The 22,381-nt window shown below is 39.1% G+C and overlaps 1 protein-coding gene across 4 annotated transcripts in view; it reads left to right on the top strand.

Moving 5' to 3' along the window:
- The window catches only part of Itgb8 (integrin subunit beta 8), a 92,820-nt gene that overhangs the window by 26,087 nt on the left and 44,352 nt on the right, over positions 1–22,381 (top strand). For 2 of the 4 annotated variants that reach the window (XM_085698057.2, XM_048437583.3), the window contains exons 2-3: positions 10,277–10,362; positions 16,831–17,005. In XM_085698057.2, the coding sequence (XP_085554183.1) occupies positions 10,277–10,362; positions 16,831–17,005 (261 nt within the window). The remainder of the gene's footprint in view (positions 1–10,276; positions 10,363–16,830; positions 17,006–22,381) is intronic. The other 2 variants (XM_085698060.2, XM_085698058.2) reach the window with 1 other exon arrangement.

Genomic DNA, 22,381 nt, shown 5'->3' on the forward strand with positions numbered 1-22,381 from the left:
AGACTCCAGTCAAAGCTCCATGCAGACAAGTCATCCCTCACCACAGGGCATTTTTCTTTTGCCTCTTTAACCAAGTCATTTTTTCTGGCATGAAAAACAGTATGTTTGGCATTTTGGTTGTTGTTTGTTTTGTTTTATTTTTAAGTAGGAGAATGGAAATTCCTACGTGCTGAGAATTGAAAAGGAAAATAGGAAGAACCCCTGGACTCATTTGATCCAACATGTTAAGTTCAAAACTTGTAGGGTGGAAAGTTGGTGCATATCTGGCTTTTCTAGAAAGGGAGTGTGCCTCATAAACAGGATAGCTGGAATGTATGGAAAGGTTCCAGTGAAAACAAGACACAAAGCACATGCCTTTCCAAGTCAGACAAATACAGCCTTAACTAGAATTTACCTCAGAGGGGCCTCTGGAACCTTCCTTGAGTCCTGAGCTGTTGATGGCTTTGGAAGTTCGGGAGTTTTGGTGGAAAGGAGATGAGTGGCTTTGACCCCACCTCTCCTGAGTTCATCTCACTTTCCTACCAGGTGAGTGTCCGAAGACAAACTGACTTGTCAGAGGAACAAAAAAATCGGATCCTTTCTGAGCTACTCTTGCTGTTTGTTGAGTGACAACTTGGCCTACTCAAGAAATTTCATGGTCTACGGATAAACAGGAATAGCAATCATTAAGCAAACAAATATTTGTTTTGTGTGCTCATCTGCTTCACACATCAAAAGATATATATCAAGGTGTACATGGAATGTGACCTAAACATAATCTACTTTTAATCTGATTTCTGCATTTTACCTGGCCTTCAATCCCTGCTCCAGACCAACCCATGAAAGGAGGGGCATGTTGTAATCTGCTGGCCTGGTCTGTTACCTGGATACCCTGTTCTTTTAAGAGACAAGCTCTGCCCACTCCCAACCTCTCCCCCCACCACTTCCACTAAGGCAAGTCCATCTTCCTCCTCCTCTCCAGACCTCTCTCCCTCCCTCTCCCCTTCTCTGTCCGCCTTTTTTCAGGAGAGGCAGCTGCTACCTCTCTCTCTTCTCCCTGCCTTTTCCCCTGCTTTCCCCTTCTCCCCTTTCCCTTTTCCTTTCCCTTCCGTAACCCAGTAAATAAACTCTATACCCAAACTCTCTCTCTGCATGGCATATCTGTCTCCCTCCCCTCCCCTAGGCCTCAGGCTACACGCCAGGGGACCCACTGAAATCTCGGGTGACCCATTGCCACTGCTCCTGGGACTGGTCCCCTACTACCTCTTTATAAGTGATTTAGGAAAGGTCCTTTATCATTGACAGCTGGGTGGGGAAATAGATATTCACACATCTTCCAACTACCATCTAATTGTTTTGTTATTGTTACTTCAGAGTACTCACCACTAAAACAGCATTTAAGACCAGTGGTTTTCAATCATCCTAATGCTACAACCTTTAATACAGTTCCTCATGCTGTGGTGACCCCCCAACCATAAAATTATTTTTATTGCTACTTAATACCTATAATTTTGTTACTGAGTCATGTGTCAGCCATCAGAAATATGTGTTGAAAACTGCTAATAAAGACTGATCTTGACCTTCAGCCTCCCTGGGAAGTTCCAGATTATACCAATGACATAACTATAATTGTAATTAATTATACCAATGCCTTGTTCAATGTAAAAAGTGACTGAAGATAGAGCATAAATTACAGTCACCCAATGGGTGTACCAGTTAGAGTCTTTCAAACTGATTATTATGTATTAAAATAAATTATAATGAAAATTTCTGCTATGTGATCCTCCCCTCTGAACAGGCCTTTTGTGACCATCAATTTCAACACAAATGAAGGTTACTTGTAGCTATGTATTAGCTCTTCTTGTAAACTGGCATTCAGACTTATGCCATCCTAGCCCAATGCAACTGCCTCACTCTGCACTGCCCCAGAGAGAGCAGGATCAATGACGAGAATGCACAATGTCACTGCAACATTTGGGAACCTGCCCAGAGGTGAAATGGCCTTCGTCACTTTGCTTGTCTAATATCATCACTTGAAATATTTTCTAAATAACGAGGATGCTGAGTCTTGTCACTGAAACATAAGGTAACATACGCCCCAAAGCTCCACTCGAACACTCCTAAATAATTTCTGAGGGATTAGTCCAATGTAGAAAAGGAATAGTGATCAAAGAACACAAATGGATTTAGTGGAGTTTTCATCTGATGAGAGGAAGTTAAAAAGTGCAATTTTAGTTGAATCATCTCATCATAGAGTCAGAGTTCTTTGGAAACAAATTTAATTTTCAAAATAAATTATATTTTAAATGACTTTCAAAATAAAAGTTGTATTTTCAAAATAAATAATATCACTAAGATATGTTTGTTTTCATGAATTTGGAGATTTGGGCTTTATCCAAATGTGGACCTAGAAGCAAACACAGTTTTGCTGCCTTTTAAAATAAATACATTTGGGAAAATGAGGGATATTTTAAAATGTAAACATTCAAGAGCTATTATAAACTCTAGGAATTAAATTTCCAAATTAAGCTTAACATAGAATTCTGTTTCTTCATTACTCATTTACTGAGTGTGACCCAGGTACTAGACTCCTATACTAGGGATATAAAGAAAAGACATTTTAGGCATGCAAGAGAGCTCAGAGGGTCAGAGCACTTGCCACAGCCCGAGTCTGGTCACTGGAAAGCACGGAAAAACCATAGTAGGAGAGAACCAACTCCATGGAGTTGTCCTCACACCTCCAATGCTCACCATGACATGTGCAGCCACGTACACACAGAACACATGCGAACACAAAATACTAATATAATAAATTAATTAGTCTTTAAAAAGAAACAAAATATGTTTAAAGGGTTTAGTCATCTTCTCCAAGGGAAAGCAAACAAAATATGGGGGAAAATCTTTTCAATGTGGTGCAAACTGGGGTGTGGTTTCAGGGTTGAGGAGTCTAGTAGTGACCTTGACAATAGGCAACAGTCAAAAGTTAATTGCAGGGCCTAAAGTTTCTCAGGAGGGAATAACTGGAGACCCTTGCTTAACTAAATTCCTGACCTTGGGGAAAGGGCTTGCGGGAAGCATTTGCACTAAGGTTTCTTAGTCTTACTATAGGACCTGTTCCCAGAACCCTGAAAGGGAAGGTCATGACTTCATACTCTTTTCCCATGATACCAAACAATTCTGATAGTTTTGTATTGATTAACTGAACCCTTAAAGGCCTCAGTCTCTGCATCAGAATCATAGGCATTTCATCCTTGTGTCTGTTATGTTCAGATCCACGAAATCTCCCAAAAACCAATGAGGAGACCAAGTCCCGTATGTAAAAGTAAAAGCAAGAGCGTTTATTCTATACAAGTTTGCAAATTCGGTCTTTCCACATGTCCAATGTATCAGAATAATCAGAGAGCCCAGAGCTCAGTTAGAGTTGGGTTTCTATAGTAGTAAATATGGGGGTGAGGGATTTGTAAGGTTCAGAACCCCTGATTGGCTGACGTTTGTCTAGGGGTGTCCTGGTGATTGTGTGCTATCTATAATGGTTGGAACGTTAGACTTTTCCTTTGAATGAATGGTTTGTTCTTGAGTGGTACTCGGGTAATCTCAGTTTGTGGTTCTTCCTGCAACCAGGTATTGCTTCAGGGTAAACTGCTGAGACTCAGGATGGCAGAGTCCTACACTGGCAGGTGATAATAGTTGGAAGTAAAGGACTTCCTTTGGGTGGTCTGTTTCTATTTAGCTTATCATGGCTGGCTCCTATAGTGTCAGTAAATCGTTCCTGTTCTTGGTGTAATTAGGCGGAATTACACAGTGAATTTCCTGGTTCCCATGGTGTCAGGGATTTGTTTTTCACCCAAAGAATTAATTATTTTGTTGAAGGAGGCAACTGTTATATACACTTTTATCCTCTACTAATAGCCCACCCGCACAAGATTTCCCCGAGGGAAAGGCATTAATACTGAGGATCATTAGAAACGAAATGAAAAGGTGCTGGAAAAGTGTGGTCTGCAATGTTGAAATGCTAGAACGTTCAGACATCAATGGTAACCATGTGGTTCATGCCACATCTCCTCCTCTTGACCCACAGGCCCTCTTCCACTGCATACTACACAAAATAAACAAATACGTTAATGGAAAACAAACAAAAACTTGTACTTGAGGTTTTTTCTCTTTCCCTTACTATTTTTTTTTAAACTTTCAGATAAAAATTTGTTAGCTAAACTAGCTGTGTTAGTATAGTAGTGGGAGGGCTCCTAAAAGCAATGAATTAGGTTTATCTATTCTCATCCTCAGATGCAGCTCCGGGTGTCACATACAGACAGACAGACACAAACGCATGGGCCCTTTCACTCCTAATCTAAGACAAGTTGCCTCTTCTGGTCTGAAGATGTTGGTGGACACTTAAGACATCATATCAATGTGACAGAAAGAAACAAACAGGACGGGCAAGGGACAGAAAACTTCTTGAAAATCTTTCACGAAAGAACCATTAAGCAACTTTGGGATAATTCTCTGTCATCAGAACGATTCATTCAGTCACCATGATTGCAAGAGAGGCTGGGAAATTCCAGTTCCTCTCAAAATTCTCTAAAAATCCTGGGGATAGTAATTAAATAGGAAGAAGCAGGTCGCTTGCCTCAGGACTCAAACGGTTTATCAGGAACTGGGGTAGATCACTGTGGACGCTGGTGGCACAAACGGTTTATCAGGAACTGGGGTAGATCACTGTGGACGCTGGTGGCACAAATGGTTTATCAGGAACTGGGGTAGATCACTGTGGACGCTGGTGGCACTCCACCTAGACTTCCTTCATCAGGCTTCTCTTTGAGTCCTGTTGTTTAAGGTTCAGTAGCTGCCCTCTTCTCCGAAGAATAGCTCTCCTTCCAAGGAGCCATGTTTCAGTGTCATGGTCAAGCCATTGCAACCCTACTGTACCCTACACTGGCCTGCCTACAATCTCTGCCTCTCTAATCTGAGTTTAAAGTTAGGTCTTGCTTCAATGTGGGACAAGATTGTGATGCCATTTGTGCTCTGAGATCTACTACTGTGCCTTCCCTGACTTTCTTTCTATAAAACAAAATCATTTGCTAGGAATTGCCATATTTCTTCTCTTCAACTACTACTAAGAATTAAATATTCTCATACCACTTTCTCCTCTTCTAAAACCCCTCCACAGTTCCCAACCTCCAGAAGCAAACCAAGAAGGCAAACATGTATGCAACTTGCATTCTCAGTAAATGTATGGTGGTATGTGATTTTCTACACACACACACACACACACACACACACACACACACACACACCCCATATGCACACACCAGCCAAAGAAGCAGATGAATTCTTTAGACAACACTCTAAAGGGTTTCCCTAAAAACATACTCATCTTTGTTGCTTTGAGTTGAATGCTTATTTACCACAAGTTTGAAAGAAATTAAATAGTGTGGCTGAGGATGACACGAGGAATCTGCTAGCTGATACTATTTACTATATCTGTTAGGGACTAGTAGCTTTTGATTCTAATGAATGAACTATCAGTACATGTATATATATATGTGTGTGTGTGTGTATGTATGTATGTATGTATGTATCTGGTTTGACTGTTATCAAACTACAATGTCTACTTTACTTTTAATTAAGGAAATAGTTTAATGCAATTATTCAAGCATAGTTTGATTTGTTTAATAAATAAAAGAAGGAAAGGGGGAAAATCTACTTTCTTACAAATCTTTATATCTAGGAGAATCAAATGTTCCTAACTATCAGGGTCTGCATATAGTGCCTGTAGATCCTATTTTATAAGCCATCTAATAACAACAGATATCATGTAAATCACATCAAAATATTGTTTCACAGTTCTCACAGCAAGAAAGGAACACTGGAAGTCTTGTTCTGAGCTTCACTAAGCCTGATCATTTGATTTGGGTAAAGCTTTAAGTCTAAATACCAAAACATTTTTGTCTTCGTTGGTTGGGAAGGGTGTGTGGTGTGGTGTGCTTATTCTATCTTGTTTGGTGTTCTTGTCATCTGTTTGAGTTTCCTAACTTCTACTGACTAAATAGTCACAAAATAATTAGTAAGTGACAGCATCTAAACAGAGAGGCCTGAGCCGAGTGTCATGAACGTGTAATTTTCTGGTCTGTCCTCTGTAACTGATAGATCCTTATTATTCTATCTATGGAGAGTCACAGACATCATCTTACTTGGACCACAGTAAAAACATGAATGGAATGACTATGTTCTCAGAAAGCTTCTGTAATTTGGTCCCCAGTTGTGCCTGGCTTTTGCTCACAGTACTGGATTAGTACATGTTAAAGATTTTTAACTTCCTTGTTCTTCATAATCACTTCAAACAACTAAGCTGAGTGCATTGACTTTTCATCTACTTATATTTCTATATTAGCTACAGTTTGAATTTTTGTCTTTTAACTCGAGACTTTCGTGTTAAGGATAGACAGCAAGGTACATTTACTACAGATTTAAACACACACCATCATCCTATTTGGTAATCTAGAACTAAACACATAAATGCACCTACATATAAAAGTGTATGTGTACACATGTCACTATGGATATCTCCATATGATTAGTAATGTCAATTAGTATAACAGTATCACAGGTGCCCTATTATGTGCATACTATATTTGCATGCTTTTCCCTACAGTATCATTGTAGAAACAGGTGTCTATGGGTTAGGTACTCATTAGAGGGGGGAAATGAAGTCACAGAGGCTTTAGGCACATGTTAGTAAGTAGAAGCTGCCTGGAAATATTTTTTCTTTCCCTTTTTTTTTCTTTTTAGTTTATTTATTTATTTATTTATTTATTTATTTATTTATTTAGACAGGGTTTCTCTGTAGCTTTGGAGCCTGTTCTGGAACTAGCTCTTGTAGACCAGGCTGGCCTCGAACTCACAGAGATCTGCCTGCCTCTGCCTCCCGAGGGCTGGCATTAAAGGCATATGCCACCATGGCCCAGCTAAGAGTACTTGTTATGATCAACACAAATTATCTTCCCTAAGAATGCAAGCCTAGAATATAAAGAGTAGTGTGTGTAATGCAACAGCAGTAGACAAAAGACTGAGCAGGTAGACAGTGCAATCACTGATGGTGAAGGAACTACTCAAGCCCTCACTCTAATGAGGTGTCAGGGCAGGGCCCTGGGTTGCTAGGAAACCACCTCATTCTTGCATTAGGAATAAGAAAATCAGTGAGCCAAGCAGATGGAGAGGCTGATGACAGATGCCAGAATCTACAAACAGCACTTGTGCAATGATGTGTGTGCCTTGTAAGGGTTTCTCCTCTCACAAAAATGTGTGTGTGTCAGATAGAGAGAGAATTTATGTTATGTTAAAAGTTCTTACACTAATTGTCCATTCAGTGACAAGAACTGCCATAATTAACATGTTATTGAAATGTTAGGCATTTTTCTAACTTGTATAATTTTCAACAAAGAATACTCTCTTAAAATTCAATCTGTCAAAGCATATCTGTGAAGTGTAACCATGACACTATCCAGAAATAAAGTTTGACAAACAGTTGGAGTTGAGTTCCTCACCATCTCCCAGGTCTGCAGAACCATCAGTCCTATCTCCTCTAAATCCATTTCTGGGCTCTATCATTGTCTGTAGTTATGGAGAGTCTGAGCAATGCCAGCCCTGGAATCTGTGATGCATTGACAAGACCAAGGTCCCCATCCATCTTTACTACATCTTTAGGTTTTTGAAGTTGGAGAATAGAGGTTGGCCCTGGAAATTTTTGTTTTAATAAGAGAATGCTAAGAAAACCTTGCAGCTTTTCATGGCCACTCATTTAGATAATCTAGTACATGGGCTGGAAGATGGCTGCTACTTTAAGGCCAGTTTGGGCTATACAGTTCCAGGCAAGACAAAAAAGGAAATAAAAAAAATTGCTTTTAAATTTGCTCTGCTTCCTACATGCTGTGGAAGTAAGAGCCTATTATAAGCTTTAACCTGGGGAAACTTAGGTTCAGATTGGACAACCGTTAGAGAAAAGAATCAGAGCCCTAGGCTCTGCTTCTGTCCTCCCAGGGTTCTGCAATCTTGACTGGAAATACCAAGTTCTACCTGTTGAATCCGAGGTCCCTTCATGTCTAATCTGAAATAGATGTCCCTCCATGTTCCAGTAAGGTTAAAGCCAGCACTGGTAAAGGTCAAGTCAGGTCTGTATCTTACTTATTTCTTATTGATATAACAGTATATCTGATATTAAATAATTTATAAGAAGTTTGTTTCCCTTAGCTCTGGGGACTGGCAAATCTACCATAAAGGTGCAGACATTTTATGCCCAGTGAGAGTCCACTACCTTCACATGACAGAGATGGAAAAGGCAAAAGGAAGCAACAAAGAGAAATCTCTTTTATAAGGGCTATTTTCCCACCCACAGGGAGGAAGCTCAGTCATAGTCATGCCCTCAAGGCCCCACCTTGAGCACTGCATTGGAGATGAATGCATACACTCAGACCACAGGAGTTTGCCAGGATGCCTGATTTCTAGACCCAGTTTGGTTTTCTTTCTGGAAATAAAACTGAAAAGGTCACTCTGCCTTCTGAATATTTTAAGAGTAAGCAGGTTTTTTTTCCCTCTGCATTTTGCAGACTAAGCCAGATGGATGACTTGGAACAGGGAGTCTCCATATTTAGATGGCCAAGCTGGCTGGCTTGTAGTGAAGGGAGCCCAAAACATAAGTTATTTTTAGTTTTTGGAATTCTAGACTAAATCTGGGAAGATCAGTAAAGAATTCTTGGAATATCTCTCTCTCTCTCTCTCTCTCTCACACACACACACACACACACACACACACTGCTCTAAAGCCAAAGATGAAGGGTAGGAGGAACCACAGAGAGTAAATAATAGACCATGAAAGACAGTGTTAGGGAAGTGTGTATGAGGGGGGGTACACATCAGCCTGAGACTCCGCTATAGTTAGTGCCTCTCTACTGCAGTTGCCACCCTCGCTCTGCCCACTCCAACACCTGTGCAATGACACACTCAAGTCAGAATTGTTTCATCCTGGATTCCAGAACGTTTAGGAAACTTGAAAGAGAAAAGAAAAACTGCAGTGAAAATTTGATGGGCCATGTAACAGAGTTTTCCTGTAAACTCTTATGTGCATGAGTGATTATGTCCATTGGTATACACATTTTAATGCTGAATGCACTTTTAAGGAGAGAAATACAGATTTAAAGAAGTGAACTAAGATAAAGAGAGTACCAGAGAACACAGCTTCTATGGAGCAATGATTAAAGAGACCCACACTTGCTGCTTTCCAGTGCTCTAAAGTAGAGAGATGTTTACCACATTATAACAATTTGGTGGACTCTCCTGTGTTTGTTACACAATTTGCATATTCTCTCCACCCTGGAATATAAGTGACTTGTAGCCTTCATGCCCACCCCTTTCCCTGTGTGCCTATGAGTAAGGCAGGAGGTACGTGATTTTCAGTGCCTGGAGGCCATCGCAGAATAAAGGCTAAGCACAAGAAAAATAATGATACGGTCTCATTCTTTATTATATTAGAGTTTATGTGCCTATGTTTACAATAATGAACATTGTTATCCTTAAGAACTGAGTACATGCAGAAAGGAAGGCACAGCTGTGTATTCAGATAGGGCCCAACACAGTAATCAATGATCTTCACATGATCCAGTTTAAAAAATCACATTGAATCAGCTAAAGGGACTCTCTCACTTTAACCACTGTGTGTCTACTGGTCATGCCACGGTATATAGAACTGTATTACACAACATAATCCATATCAGCGTAATCAGACCTTCTAAAGGGACTCACTAATTTTAACCACTCTGTGTCTAACGTACTGAATCATGCCACGGTGTCTAGAACTGTATTACACAAAATAATCAATCACAATGAAATCAGTTTGTCCACTGGAACAACTTTAAAGGCCCAGCAAGATTACTTCTCAGAAATTTCCCTCACTGTGACTCAGCATGGCTTCACATGGTGATATGCTAATTTTTACAGGAAGACCATCAGAAGGAAAAGCACCTGCTTGGTTCAGAGATTTTGAACTATGACTTCAGTAGCCTAAAACTTTAATGGGCTCCTGGCAGTGTAGCACAACCTACAATAAAGCTAAAGCCCCAGATGTGACCACGGTCACATTTCTACCCCCCTTTCTCCTGATTTTAGAAAATTAAATGCTAGCTATTCAGGTACCTGTTAACGGCAATGAACAGGTTAAATCTTCCTATAGAAACCATAAATTATCTGATGCCATCTGTTTTGAACAAAAGATGACCTTATTTCACTTTTCCAACTTGAATTTCAGAACACAATAGATGTGGCTCTTCAAACGTGGTCTCCTGTGCCAGGTGCCTCCAGCTGGGTCCAGAATGCGGATGGTGTGTTCAAGAGGTGTGCCTTTTCAGTTGGTTTTTGTTTGTTTGTTGTTCCTGCTACTTTAGAGTTTTTCTCTTCCTTACTTTCCTCTCCAGCCTGGCTTCATTCCCCCAATATTCTGTCATTTAAAGACGCATCAAGAAGAAAGATAACCAGAATAACAGGAAAGTTTTATTCGGTTTTCTGTGGAAAAGCAGCTTAACTGGTTGACTATAAAATCAAGCATAACATTTTTATTAGAAAAGTGTGGTAATTTTGACGTGAAGTGAAAACCATTTCATGTTTTCCATCTGTTCGTAAAAGAAGTTGGCAAATACCCATATAACTTTTTATAGTACAGTAGACTTTGATCTAGGATTCTTGCTGCAACTCACAGCACAAAGTTACATACTCAAGTTTGGTTGCTTTCTTAATACTTGCTTATAATCGAAAAAACAGAATGATTACTTGGTCCTTTTTACTTGTTTTTATATGAAATACTAAAGGTTTAGTGATTTCCTAACATTGTATGGCAATTTTTTTTTTTTATGGAAAATGTGGCACCTTTATTCTTACACTGAAACTGTTCCTAAAGTATTTTGTTTATTTAAATCCTGGAGAATGGAGAATAATTCAATGTTTTGTTAAAAGTCAATGATTTTCATTTTATGTGGAGAAACAAATTCCAACAAAATTCATAGTAAAAACAATAATGACTTCTTGTTTTGCTCTAAAGTTGTTTTTTTGAAGTTTTTAAAAGCAATAATCTTAACTCAGGGGTACCTACATATAATGTTTTCCCAAGGTGTCATCTGCTAAATTGGAATCTCTTTGTGAAATTGTCTGGGTAGTTTTGTAGTTACTTAGGCAACTCCTAGGAACTGCAACCAACAAGCCTTCAGAGACTTCTGTCTGACATGGACATGAATCTCTAGTTTTACTTCCTCTAATGTAGCTCAACAATTAAACTCCCACCATACTGTTACCCTATCTTCTTCCTCCCCCTCGTCATGCATGAAGTAGGAGGACAACAACAGTAGGAAAGTAGCAAGGCTGATGACTATCGCTCTCTGCTAAGAACAAATCAGGACACAAGCACAGAAAGGACTCAAGTACAAGAGCCATGATATGAAATTACGCTTTCTGCTGACAGTTTCATGTTCTCCTGGGTGTTCTGGGCCAACATGGGAAAAATCAGATGTCACTGATTAACAAAGAAGTACTTTGTCACAGCCCAAGTCAGACAATGACACAAAAAAGAGTCCAGACTTTTCTAGTTGAGGCTCTATCATCTAAAGACTAGACAGACTTCTTGTCATTCTCTGAACGATCCTTTCCTCACTCATCTCTACAGCCTTGAATGTGGAGCTGACTGTAGGGTTCTTTCTCAGGAATGTTTTGTGGCCTGGTATTTCTGATTCTAAGCCAGTAATCCATTCTAGGGCCCTGCCCTTTGTGCCAAGCCAACTTTAGCTGCTGAGAGCTTCAGTTTGAGCTGTTGGGAGAAGCTTTCAGAAATATGCTTCAAAGCCCAGTTGTCAGTCAAGTGTGACATTGGGTCCTAGAGACCACTCTTCCTCACAGCTGTGATTGGCACAAAAGTGGAGAAAAATGGCAACTCTGAAAATACCCATATGTCTGGTCACAACAACAGGGGTTTAGGGGTATGCCATGGGATGAGAATTCAGAAGGAAGAAAGTCACTGCAGAGGAGGTACTGAAGGGACAGAGAAAACCTGTGTCAACTGCTGAACTTGTAAACAGGGACCTTGGGGAAATACTGAAAATTTGCAAGGTTATTCTTGTCTACAAACTGCAGTGTAAGGTAGTATGTATAGACTACAAAGATCAGGCTCTGCAGAGACACCATGTTGCATTTAAACCTAGTTCCACAGTTTCTAACTAAAAACTGTAACCTCTGTGCACTGTGCAAACAACTAAGTAAACTATGCTGCTTCATCCCTTTAAATCACTTCCAGACCTCTACAATGGCTGATTTGGTCCACTCCACACTTTAACCAGTGTATACTGAAGTAATATATTATGTGATCTTTTACTCTTTTGGCTTTTGAGGCGGGGGGAGCTCGCCATCCTGTTTCCATGTAAATCACAGATGGGGGCTTATTCTTAGTTTTAAATGCCTTAGCTTGACTTGTTACTAGCCAGCCAACTTTTCTTAAGTCAACCCATGCACCTTTTCCCTCTGAGCTTTTATGTTTCCTAACTTGGGTATACCCTTAGAAACTTCTGTATATCGTCTTCATGGCTCGCTGTGTAGCTGGTAGCTGGTAGCTGGCCCCTGACATCCGTACTTTTTCCTTGGTCTCTTGCTCCTCTTTCTCCTTGTCTCTCCTTCCGTCTATCCTCTCTTCTTGCCAGCCCCATCTATCCTTGCTCCTGTCCTGCTATTGGCCATTCAGCTCTTCATTAGGACGAGCAGATGTTTTAGACAGGCACAGTAGCACAACTTCACAGAGTTAAACTAAGGCAGCATAAACAAAAGTCACACACCTGGAAGTAATATTCCCCAACCCTACTTAGAATATTGCTTGAGATATAGGAGTGGTGACTAGGGATGCTTTGCTTATATTTAAGGAGGTGGAACTGCCTGGGGAGACGGCTCAATGAGGGAAGTGTTTGCTGCACAAGTACACGACCTCATTTTAGGACCCCCATGACCCATATTAAAGTCAGGTGTAGTGGCATGCATATGGAACCCATACTAAAAGGTGAAGACTTGCTGGCAATATAGTTTAGCTAAAATGGCAGACATCAGATTCGTAAAAAGGACCATATCTCAAAAACTAAGGTGGAGAGGCAATGGGAAAAGACATCTAAACCTCATCTTTCCACATGTACTTGCGTGGGCAAGCAAAGCTGTATAAACATGCACACACAAAAATAATAATAAAATGAGAAAAAAAATAACAGTCTCTGAGGGTACAGTCTTTGCCATTGTCCGTATCACTAAGAGAAGGAACAGGCAATCCCTGTAGGCTGGCCCTATATCATCAAGAGGTAAGATCGCCCATCGCGTAGACACAGATACAGGTGGTGACCCTGATTTCTCAGTCAGAAACAATGGAGGGAAAGAGAAAGAAAAGAGGTATTTCCTTATCATGATTGGAAAGAAAAATAGCTTAACAAACCTGGCTTGTATAATTTTCAAAGCTGGTCAAAATACCACTTTCTGCAAGGCTCTGGGAACACTCCAGGAGGGAAAAGATGCAAGAGTTGGAAGGGAAGCCTGCGGAATGCTGCACAGGCCACCTGCACTGGGCCTACGTAAGACTGGTCTTGTCAACAGTTGGTTATGGATGGGGCCCTTCCCTTCCTACCAAAATATTAGCAACTGAAAGATCCAATCTGGGAAGTGTAGTCATTGTCTTTAGTTGTGAACTGAATGGTGAGCCCCCTAGGCTTTAGCAGATAATTCAAACCCCTGTTCACAAAGACAGCCCTGAGTAAACAGTAGATGACAAAATAAAGCAAAACAGACTTGACTGTGGGAATAAGCTTCATTGGCAAGAGAAGGCATTACTGGTTGAGGGAAATAAAGGGAGAACAATGGTAATCAGAAAATAGTATATGCATGTATGAAATTGTCAAAATATTAATAAAAATCCTGTCTCAAAAATCATGAATGTAGACTATGAAAAAAACTATTGAAAGAATGTAGACACTATATACTCAATATTCTTGCATTTTTAATGGCATTTTAATCTGTCATTCCATAATTGTGTTCCCTTCCTTCCATGCTTAATAAAACTATTAGAAAGACAATTGAGATAGAAAGGACTTTATTAATATTACCTAGTTAACACTTATGTTTCTAGTTAACATCATTAAGAGCCACATTGTTTTAACAATTGTCTTCTGCCTTGGCTGACACAGCCAACATAGTGTCACATTGTGGACCTGACTTAAAAGTGTAGTTGTCATAGAACAGAATGTGAAGGGCACTTGCTGTCCAAAAGGAGATGATAAGACCCTTCCATTTATAAACAGATTGCTGGTTTTGGAAGACCAAAGGACTCAGATGTTACTAGGGGGAATCTACTTTGTTCCTATGCCCAGAATATTCTGCTCATGCACAGTTGGTAAAAGGCAGTGACTGCAGCCTGAGACTCTCATTGTCAACAGATCTTGGCCACAGAAATGTGGAGTCTGATTTCCCCAGTATTTTTCTTGAAGAAAAGGTAAAACATAGGGGTTAGAAGAAATCAAAATGACATAATCTGCCAAGAAATTAAAAGGGTGTGGATTCAAATTGCTTTTCTTTCAAATGGAAAGTAAGCCACAATGGGCAAGAGCCTTTCTTCTCATTTCAAACCTAATTGGCCAATTGGCAATGCTTTTCTTACTTAGTGCTTATAGTGAGCTAAAACATCCTTTCTGATTCAGACATTGCAAAATAATTGAGACGATTTTGCTTTTTTAGCAAAACTATTTGACATTTAAAGGTCACACAGCATATAGCTTGATGTATACTTATAGGAAAATAGCCACCCTTTCTTTTTCCATTCTGTACACCAGATTTCAGAAACTCTAGTAGGCTGAGCAGGCAGATTGGAGGTGTTTATACTCTATTTCCATCACATAATCTGAAATCTTGTAAATTTTATATCTGCAAAACACATATGGCTCTTCACATGTCATGTGAGCTGGGAATGTGACAAGTACCAAGCCTCATGTCCTCTCCCTGCCCCCTGGATGGTAGAGGCAGAATTCTCACTAACCGCAAGCACACATGTGATGACAGTGACTAGGTACCTTTTTCTGAAGGTCTCCAGGCAGTTTATTAACGACATCTGGCTGAGAGTTGTATGTGTTACCAGCTGATATGATAAATTTAGATATCAGCAAAGGCTCTGACTTTTAAACTTCTGGTTAAAATCCAGGTGAAGGTCAAATGCAAGGCATTTTTAAATGTCTGTTTCCAAGATACCACTTAGCAAACTCCTGGAAAGTTCAATTAGAAAAAAAGGCACATTACCTTTTTTCCTTTTCATTGTGTTAGGATCACCGATCAGAGGCATACATTAATTAGGGATAAACTGTGAAGACCACACAGGTTCTGCAGCACATTCTCCTTGCCTTGTTCTATTTCCATCCTCTAAAAATTTGACATTGTGATATACAAACCACGTGAAAACAAACAAAATGTCACATTTGTCCTGCTGACTTCAATTTTCCAAGTTTTGCTTTAAATTGACAAAGAACAAAATTGTTTTGAATGTTTTATATTGCCCGCATTGATTCTACCTAATCATTCCCTGATGCTGGCAATCTCCTTCTTCATAATTAATGACCTCACCCTCAGTATGCCATTTAAACTTTATAATTTGCTTTCTCATAAACTAAGACATTCTCTTGTCCCTAAGATTTACTCCCAAAACATTTATATTTTTCTGCTTAGTGTCTGAATTCACCCATGATCTGTTGATTTCAGTAGTGAAGCCTCTAGCTGCCTTGATCTGTATTCTGAACACTTTGAAAACTGTTATCCTGCGCTCAGCTGCCTTTCACCAAATGATTAATTGAGTAGAGATCAGAGTCCCCGAATCATATGAATTAAAGGCAAAATGACTGAATGCTGAACCAAAATAGCCATGCCAGGAAGATTGCTAAGCAAATATTTAACTCACAAGCAACTATTTCAAATAATCTACACAATACTGTTCATATTAAAGTGTTTCCAGACTTTTAATGCAATACCTGATCATGTGAAAAATAGAAGTATCATTTTTTTTGCTCTCAGCCAGAACAAATTAACTTTTAATTATATTCCATTAATCCTAAGCATATGGGATGACTCTTAAACAACTAGCTACCTTTTTCTGCTGAATGGGAAGGGTTTAGTTTCAGACTCAAAGTCAGAATAGTCTGAACTGGAGTCTTCTAACACTGTCACCACAAGCATCTTCCTTGGTTTCTCCAGTTCTTCACAGGCTGATTTGTATATGGGAAGTTGCTGAGGCCGTTGGCCTGAGAGCTAGAATTACAGCTCCTTCCTATTTGAGCTGTCAGCACTGTCAGGCGTGTGATTTTGAGGAGTTGCTCTCATCTCCTGAGCACAACAGCACAACACACGGGAGACATGCCAGCTGTGGTCCTTGAAACATGAGGCATGACATGTGGAAACAATAAATTGTCTCCTTTGATGAATTCTTTCTTAGGTCTGCCTTTCCAAAATCAGATGTTTAGAAAGAATAAAACTATTGTAATATTACAGTGTTCAGTCAACAACAATTAAAGTGCTTGATTAACCTACTCCACATTATTAAATTGTTTTCTTATTTTGTAAATGAAATGTAGAAGTGAACCTTTCATTCCTGACCAATTTGCCCTTACCTTTACTAGGAGAATGCTGGTAAGTTATGCAGTGACCTAGTTTGTTCTACACAGGAAATATCTCCTTGTGATATTTATAATGTACAGGTTTCGTAAGTTGTTACTGTGATGATTTGCTAAAAACATTAGTGATTTCCCTTTCTTTAAACAGGACTTTGTTTCAGGTGGATTAAGAAGTGAACGTTGTGATACTGTTTCCAATTTGATAAGCAAAGGCTGTCCAGTTGATTCGGTAGAATCCCTGGCTGTGCGTGTGACTACACCAAGTGAGAAGGAAATTAATACCCAAGTGACACCAGGAAAAGTCTCAATCCGGCTGTACCCAGGTTTGGTGGCTTTCAAAGGAACCTGTGATGACCTTTAATTTGCAGTGACAGCTCATAATGACTTGCTCACAGTTATATTATAGTTGAAATCTTAGTGAGTTCAGATCAAGGGGCGATGGTTCTAGTTCCTGTCATGTTTGTAGCTAAACTGTGTGGCCTGGGCCACACTTTAAGCCTTACTACTACCTGGTATCTGCAGAGGAAGATACTGCAGAAGAGCTGAGCCTGCTTAGAAACCCTGGAGCTTTAGTCTGTTTAGCTGCCACCACACAATGCCTTGCATTTGGTGACACCACACAAATGACAAAATTGTCTTTTCTCACAGTTCCAGAAAGGCTAAAATGTCAAAGGTCAGCGAAGTTCAAAAACAAAGTTTAGGCAGATCTGGTTTCTAGTGAGGGGTCTCCAGTCTTCTATATATCCACTTCCTGCTGAGTCCTCCTGTGGTATGGCTGAAGGGGAAGTCATAGGAATCGGGATGTTATGGATGGCAACTCTCCCGTATCTTAGAGGACCGCTAATCCTATTATGAAGCACCCCCCATGTTGTCATTTAAACACATTACACTCCAAGCCCCCTCTCCAAATACGATTCAGTTTACAACACTTCATAAATAAGTGTTATTTTTAAAGTCCATAAAAATATATTAAGAAATCAACCACAGAAAATAACAGAAAATAAAAATTGTTTCATGATAGTTGAGCACAATGCATAAAATTTGGAATTAAGTCAAATGATGTAATCAAAATTCTAGCTACAAAACTAATAGCAACAGTAGCAAAATACATCTAATATATAGGTTGTAACTTAAATTGTTCTTTGTGAAAAAGAATGAATAAAATGGAGTGAGCATCTGAACAAAACAAGCAATCATAAAATAAAAAAGGAATTAATAAATTTAAAATAATAAAATTAATAGACTAAAGCGTCAAAATAAAAATGTAAATACATATTTAAGTATGAATTGATTCTGTGTAAAGCTCATTAAGAATAATAAATTGTTACTAAATCTAATCAAGAAATGAAGACAAAATAAAATAGGTTAATTGGATAAGAAACACTTATTAAGTATTTAGGTAGAAATACATGGTAAGAAGTGTTTTTTGTTCATTCAGACTTTCAAGGAACACATTATATCTGTGCTGTATAAACTCTTAGAAAGATTTACAGCAGCTGCAAGCTACCTAGCTGGGAGTCACTATCACCTCACTGTCAAAGCCTAAACAAAAGCTGTATCTATTCAAATTAGACCACATCTACAAAGAACCACTGTGTCTAGACAAACAAAAGAATATGATGTTCCCACACAAGATGTTACTGTGACAATTACAAGTCTCCATTAACACTGTTAAATTAAAGATATTCAGCAAAGTTGAGAAAATCCCAATTATGTTCAAATGCAGTTTCTCTAAACAAAGCTGCTAACTTCATTTGCTAGGTGACTCAGTTTTCTGTTGTCATGACAGAACACCTCAGAGAAGTAAAGGTTTGTTTTGGTCCATGATATCAGTTTCCACTCGGGATCCCTGGGCCCCAGAGACTTAATGGCAGGAAGATGAGTCCTGTTTAGTTCATGATGGTCAGGGGCAAAGAAAAAGAGACAGGGGTCCCAGTATCTTCCCAAAGGCACACCTCCAATGACTAACTTCATCCAGCTAGGCTCTACTTCTTTCTTAAATGTTCTACCAACAGCCTTGGAGGCTGGATCAGACATTTAACATATGGGACCCTTGCAAACATACAAGTTTCAAATTGTGTTAAAGAAAGAAATTTTGTTTAAATATTTAATGTGTAGTCATTCCCAGATGCTTCATAAGAAGAATTTGAGGTTCATTTAGATTTACGTGAGTCAAGTTTCCTGTCGTATTCATCTTAATGTCTTTAGGGCTTTAATTAAAATTTTTATTGCATTTGTATGTGTGTGTGTGTGTATGTGTGTGCGCGCACGTGCACGTGTGTGAGTGTGTGTTTACAAGCATCCATCATTCAGCTCATGACGGGAGATCAAGGCACAATTTGTGGGAATCAGTTCTTTCTTTCCATTATGTGAATCCCAGGGATATAATTTAGGTCATCAGTAGGAGGCACCTTTATAGGTTGAGCCTTCTCATTGGCCCAGTCTTCAGTGTTTTCAGTTTAGTCCATGAGCTATCTGCTTTTGCCCTTTCCCCAACCAGTAGTAGGATGCTTGAACATCTTTTATAAGCTTACTGTTACTAACCATCCTTAACTCAAGGTTTTGGGCGTAATTTGCTTTTCCACGCAAATAAGGCAATGACCCTATTTTTATGATTAAATACTAATTTACAGCAGGTTATTCTGTTTTATATATTATTTATCACTAATAAATATGACTATATCCTTTATAATCCCTGCTCTTTAGGAAATATTTTCAGTGTAAGTACCTATAAATTGTACCTTTCTGTTTATGTGTTCATGTAATTCATATATGTCAATAATTACAGTTTTCCCCTTTTGTAGCTATATTAACGATTTAGGTCTTCTGAAATTATAAGCAGACACCAGAGGCTTCAGAGAAGAAAAACAGTCCTTACCCTAAGGTTATTTAGAATCCAGTGAAAATAATGATAATTACTAACATATACGTATTTATTATGTGCCAAATATGGAACTAAGTATTCTGTGTAAAGATATCTCATAGTAGTTTTTAGAATTTAAAAGAAGATATATATGTCATGTCTGAGACCTCATAATTATATGGTAAACATTAAAATGATGGTATGATTTAGTTGTTAGGGAAACAAGACATGGAAGCTCAGTCTTGTCCAAAGAGGAGTAGCTTAGTGAAGAGTGTATTAAAGCAATAATTACATGAAGAAAGGAAGGTTAGTTTACTGCAGGCAAAAGGAACATAAACAGAGCATGGAAATGTGTGTTTGCAGAGTACTTCTGGAGACGTACAAACAGTTTTGTCTTGTTAGACATTAAGCTGCAGATGGAATCAAGATGATGAGATGCTTCAACCTGCCACTCGATTAGCTCCTTGAGTACATTAAGCAGGCAGTGACATATACAACTTTGAGTTTTAAAAAGACAACATCTCCTTTGGACATATACCCAAAAGTGGTATTGCTGAGTCTTAAGGAAGGTTGTTTCCTAATTTTCTGAGAAATCGCCACACTGACATCCAAAGGGGCTGCACCAGCTTGCATTCCCACCAGCAATGCAGGAGTGTTCCTTTTACCCCACAGCCTCTCCAGCGTAAGTTGTCATTAGTGTTTCTAATCTTGGCCATTCTAGGATGCTCAATCATGCCACAAGGACATGTGGTCAACTATGTTCATAGCAGTTTTGTTTGTCATAGCCAGAACCTGGAAACAACATAAATGCCCCTCGACCAAAGAATGAATAAAGAAAATGTGGTACATTTACACAATGGAGTCCTACACAGCAGAAAAAAATAACGATATCTTGAATTTTGCAGGAAAATAGATGGAGCTAGAAAACATTATTTTGAGTGAGGTAACCCAGACACAGAAAGATAATTATCACATGTACTCATTCATAGGTGGTTTTTAAACATAAATCAAAGAAAAACAGCCCACAAATCACAGTCCCAGAGAACCTAGACAACAATGAGAACCCTAAGAGAGACTTACATAGATCTAATCTACATGAGAAGTAGAAAAAGACAAGATCTCCTGAGTAAATTGGGAGCATGGGGACCTTGTGGGAGGGTTAAAGAGGGTAGGGGAGAGGCAGGGAGGGGAGCAGAGAAAAATGTAGAGCTCAATAAAAATCAATAAAATAAAAACCAATTAAAAATCAATAAAAATCTATTAAAAATCAATAAAATAAAAATCAATAAATCAATAAAAAAGAAATTTAAAAAAGACAGGGTCCATGGTATAGTGACTATGGAAAAGCAGCACAGCAAAGGACCATGACATGAGAAAACAAAATACAGGCAAAAGCCAAGAAATAGAGGGAAGAGTCAGAAAGAGTTGAGTTGAGGCCAACCTGAGCTACAGAGTGAGCTGTATGTTAAAAAGAAAAGCAGGTAGAAAAGGAGATAAGACAGGAGGGAAGGGGAGAGATTCATAAAGAAAAGAAAATACCAAGGAGGAAATGTTATGGTCAGCCCCAGATTGCAATCAGTTATAACCATTTTCCACAATTGGCCTTGACTATCAACTATGTTTAGTGGTTTGACTGTTTAATGTGGGAGGAGAATCTGACGATATTTTAAGGATACTTACATAAACACTCACCCCAGGATATTCTTCATATTCACCTGCCCTTCACAAAAAGAAGCTGATGAAGACAAGCAAGAGTATGTACCATGGCCACAGGGACTTGAACAAAATAGAGCATAGTCAGAAAATCACTTCTCAATGTCTAAGATTTTTTGTGTGTGTGAGACTGGTAAAGAAAGATCCCAGCAACATAATCAGTCATTGTCTTTTATCCTCAACACTCAAAGCAGAGTGACTTTAGTGTCTATGGTCAACTACAAAGTCCACCCCCAGTGACGTACCTTCTCCAGCAAGGCCATACCATTAATCCTTCCCTGAAGCTGCAGGGTGATTGGTAAAGAAAAGTCCCCAGATTATCTTGATACAAAATATACAACTTTAATAAACAGAAGTAAGACTTACAACAGCTTACACCAGAATCCAAACGATCCGTCCAGATGCAGGAGCCAGGCGAAAAGAGAGCTAGCAGAGCGCGCTTGCTAGGTTTATAGGCAGGCTTTTGCCTGAGGGCAGCATGCCCCCAAAACAGAATGTGATTGGCTGAACTTCCCTATCATCTCCCCCTTTTATCTAAAATAAGACAGAACCAAACCAAATACAACTATATACAATAGAAGCAAATAATAAATATAGTTACAAACAACAAACAATGTTAAGCAAGAAACCTATAACAAAAGTTCTGCTAAACATTCTATCTCAGGGAGTCTAAATAATGTAGATGGTAACTACAACTATCTAATCTTCAACTCCATCAAAGATCTGAGAAGGAAAATAATTTTACTCAAGCAGCCCGGAAGTACAAGCGGAAAACTTCCAAAATGTGCAACGAATGGAAAAGACAACTGAATACCTCGGCAATCACCCAAAGTCTCATATGCAATGTTGAGTCAACCAACTTTGGCTAAGGCCTGATGTAACTGACATGCCATTTTTCAAAGCAAGAAACCTTTTAGGACTCTCTCACCCTGTCTTGACAAGATAAGACAATCCTGCTTTTATCCATTTATAGATATTCTGTAATTCTGTCAGTGGTTGAGGTATGGGTTTTTTCTTTGCCCAAAGGCCAATTCTGCCAGGAAGAAGACAAGCTCCATGTGGAGTGTCTTTGGTGCTCAACGTTCTCTCTGGAGTAGAGCGGTGATGCCAGGAGCGATTGTGT

Source organism: Myodes glareolus, chromosome 11, assembly GCF_982192425.1.
Source record: "Myodes glareolus chromosome 11, mMyoGla1.1, whole genome shotgun sequence".
NCBI classification, from domain to species: Eukaryota; Metazoa; Chordata; class Mammalia; order Rodentia; family Cricetidae; genus Myodes; species Myodes glareolus.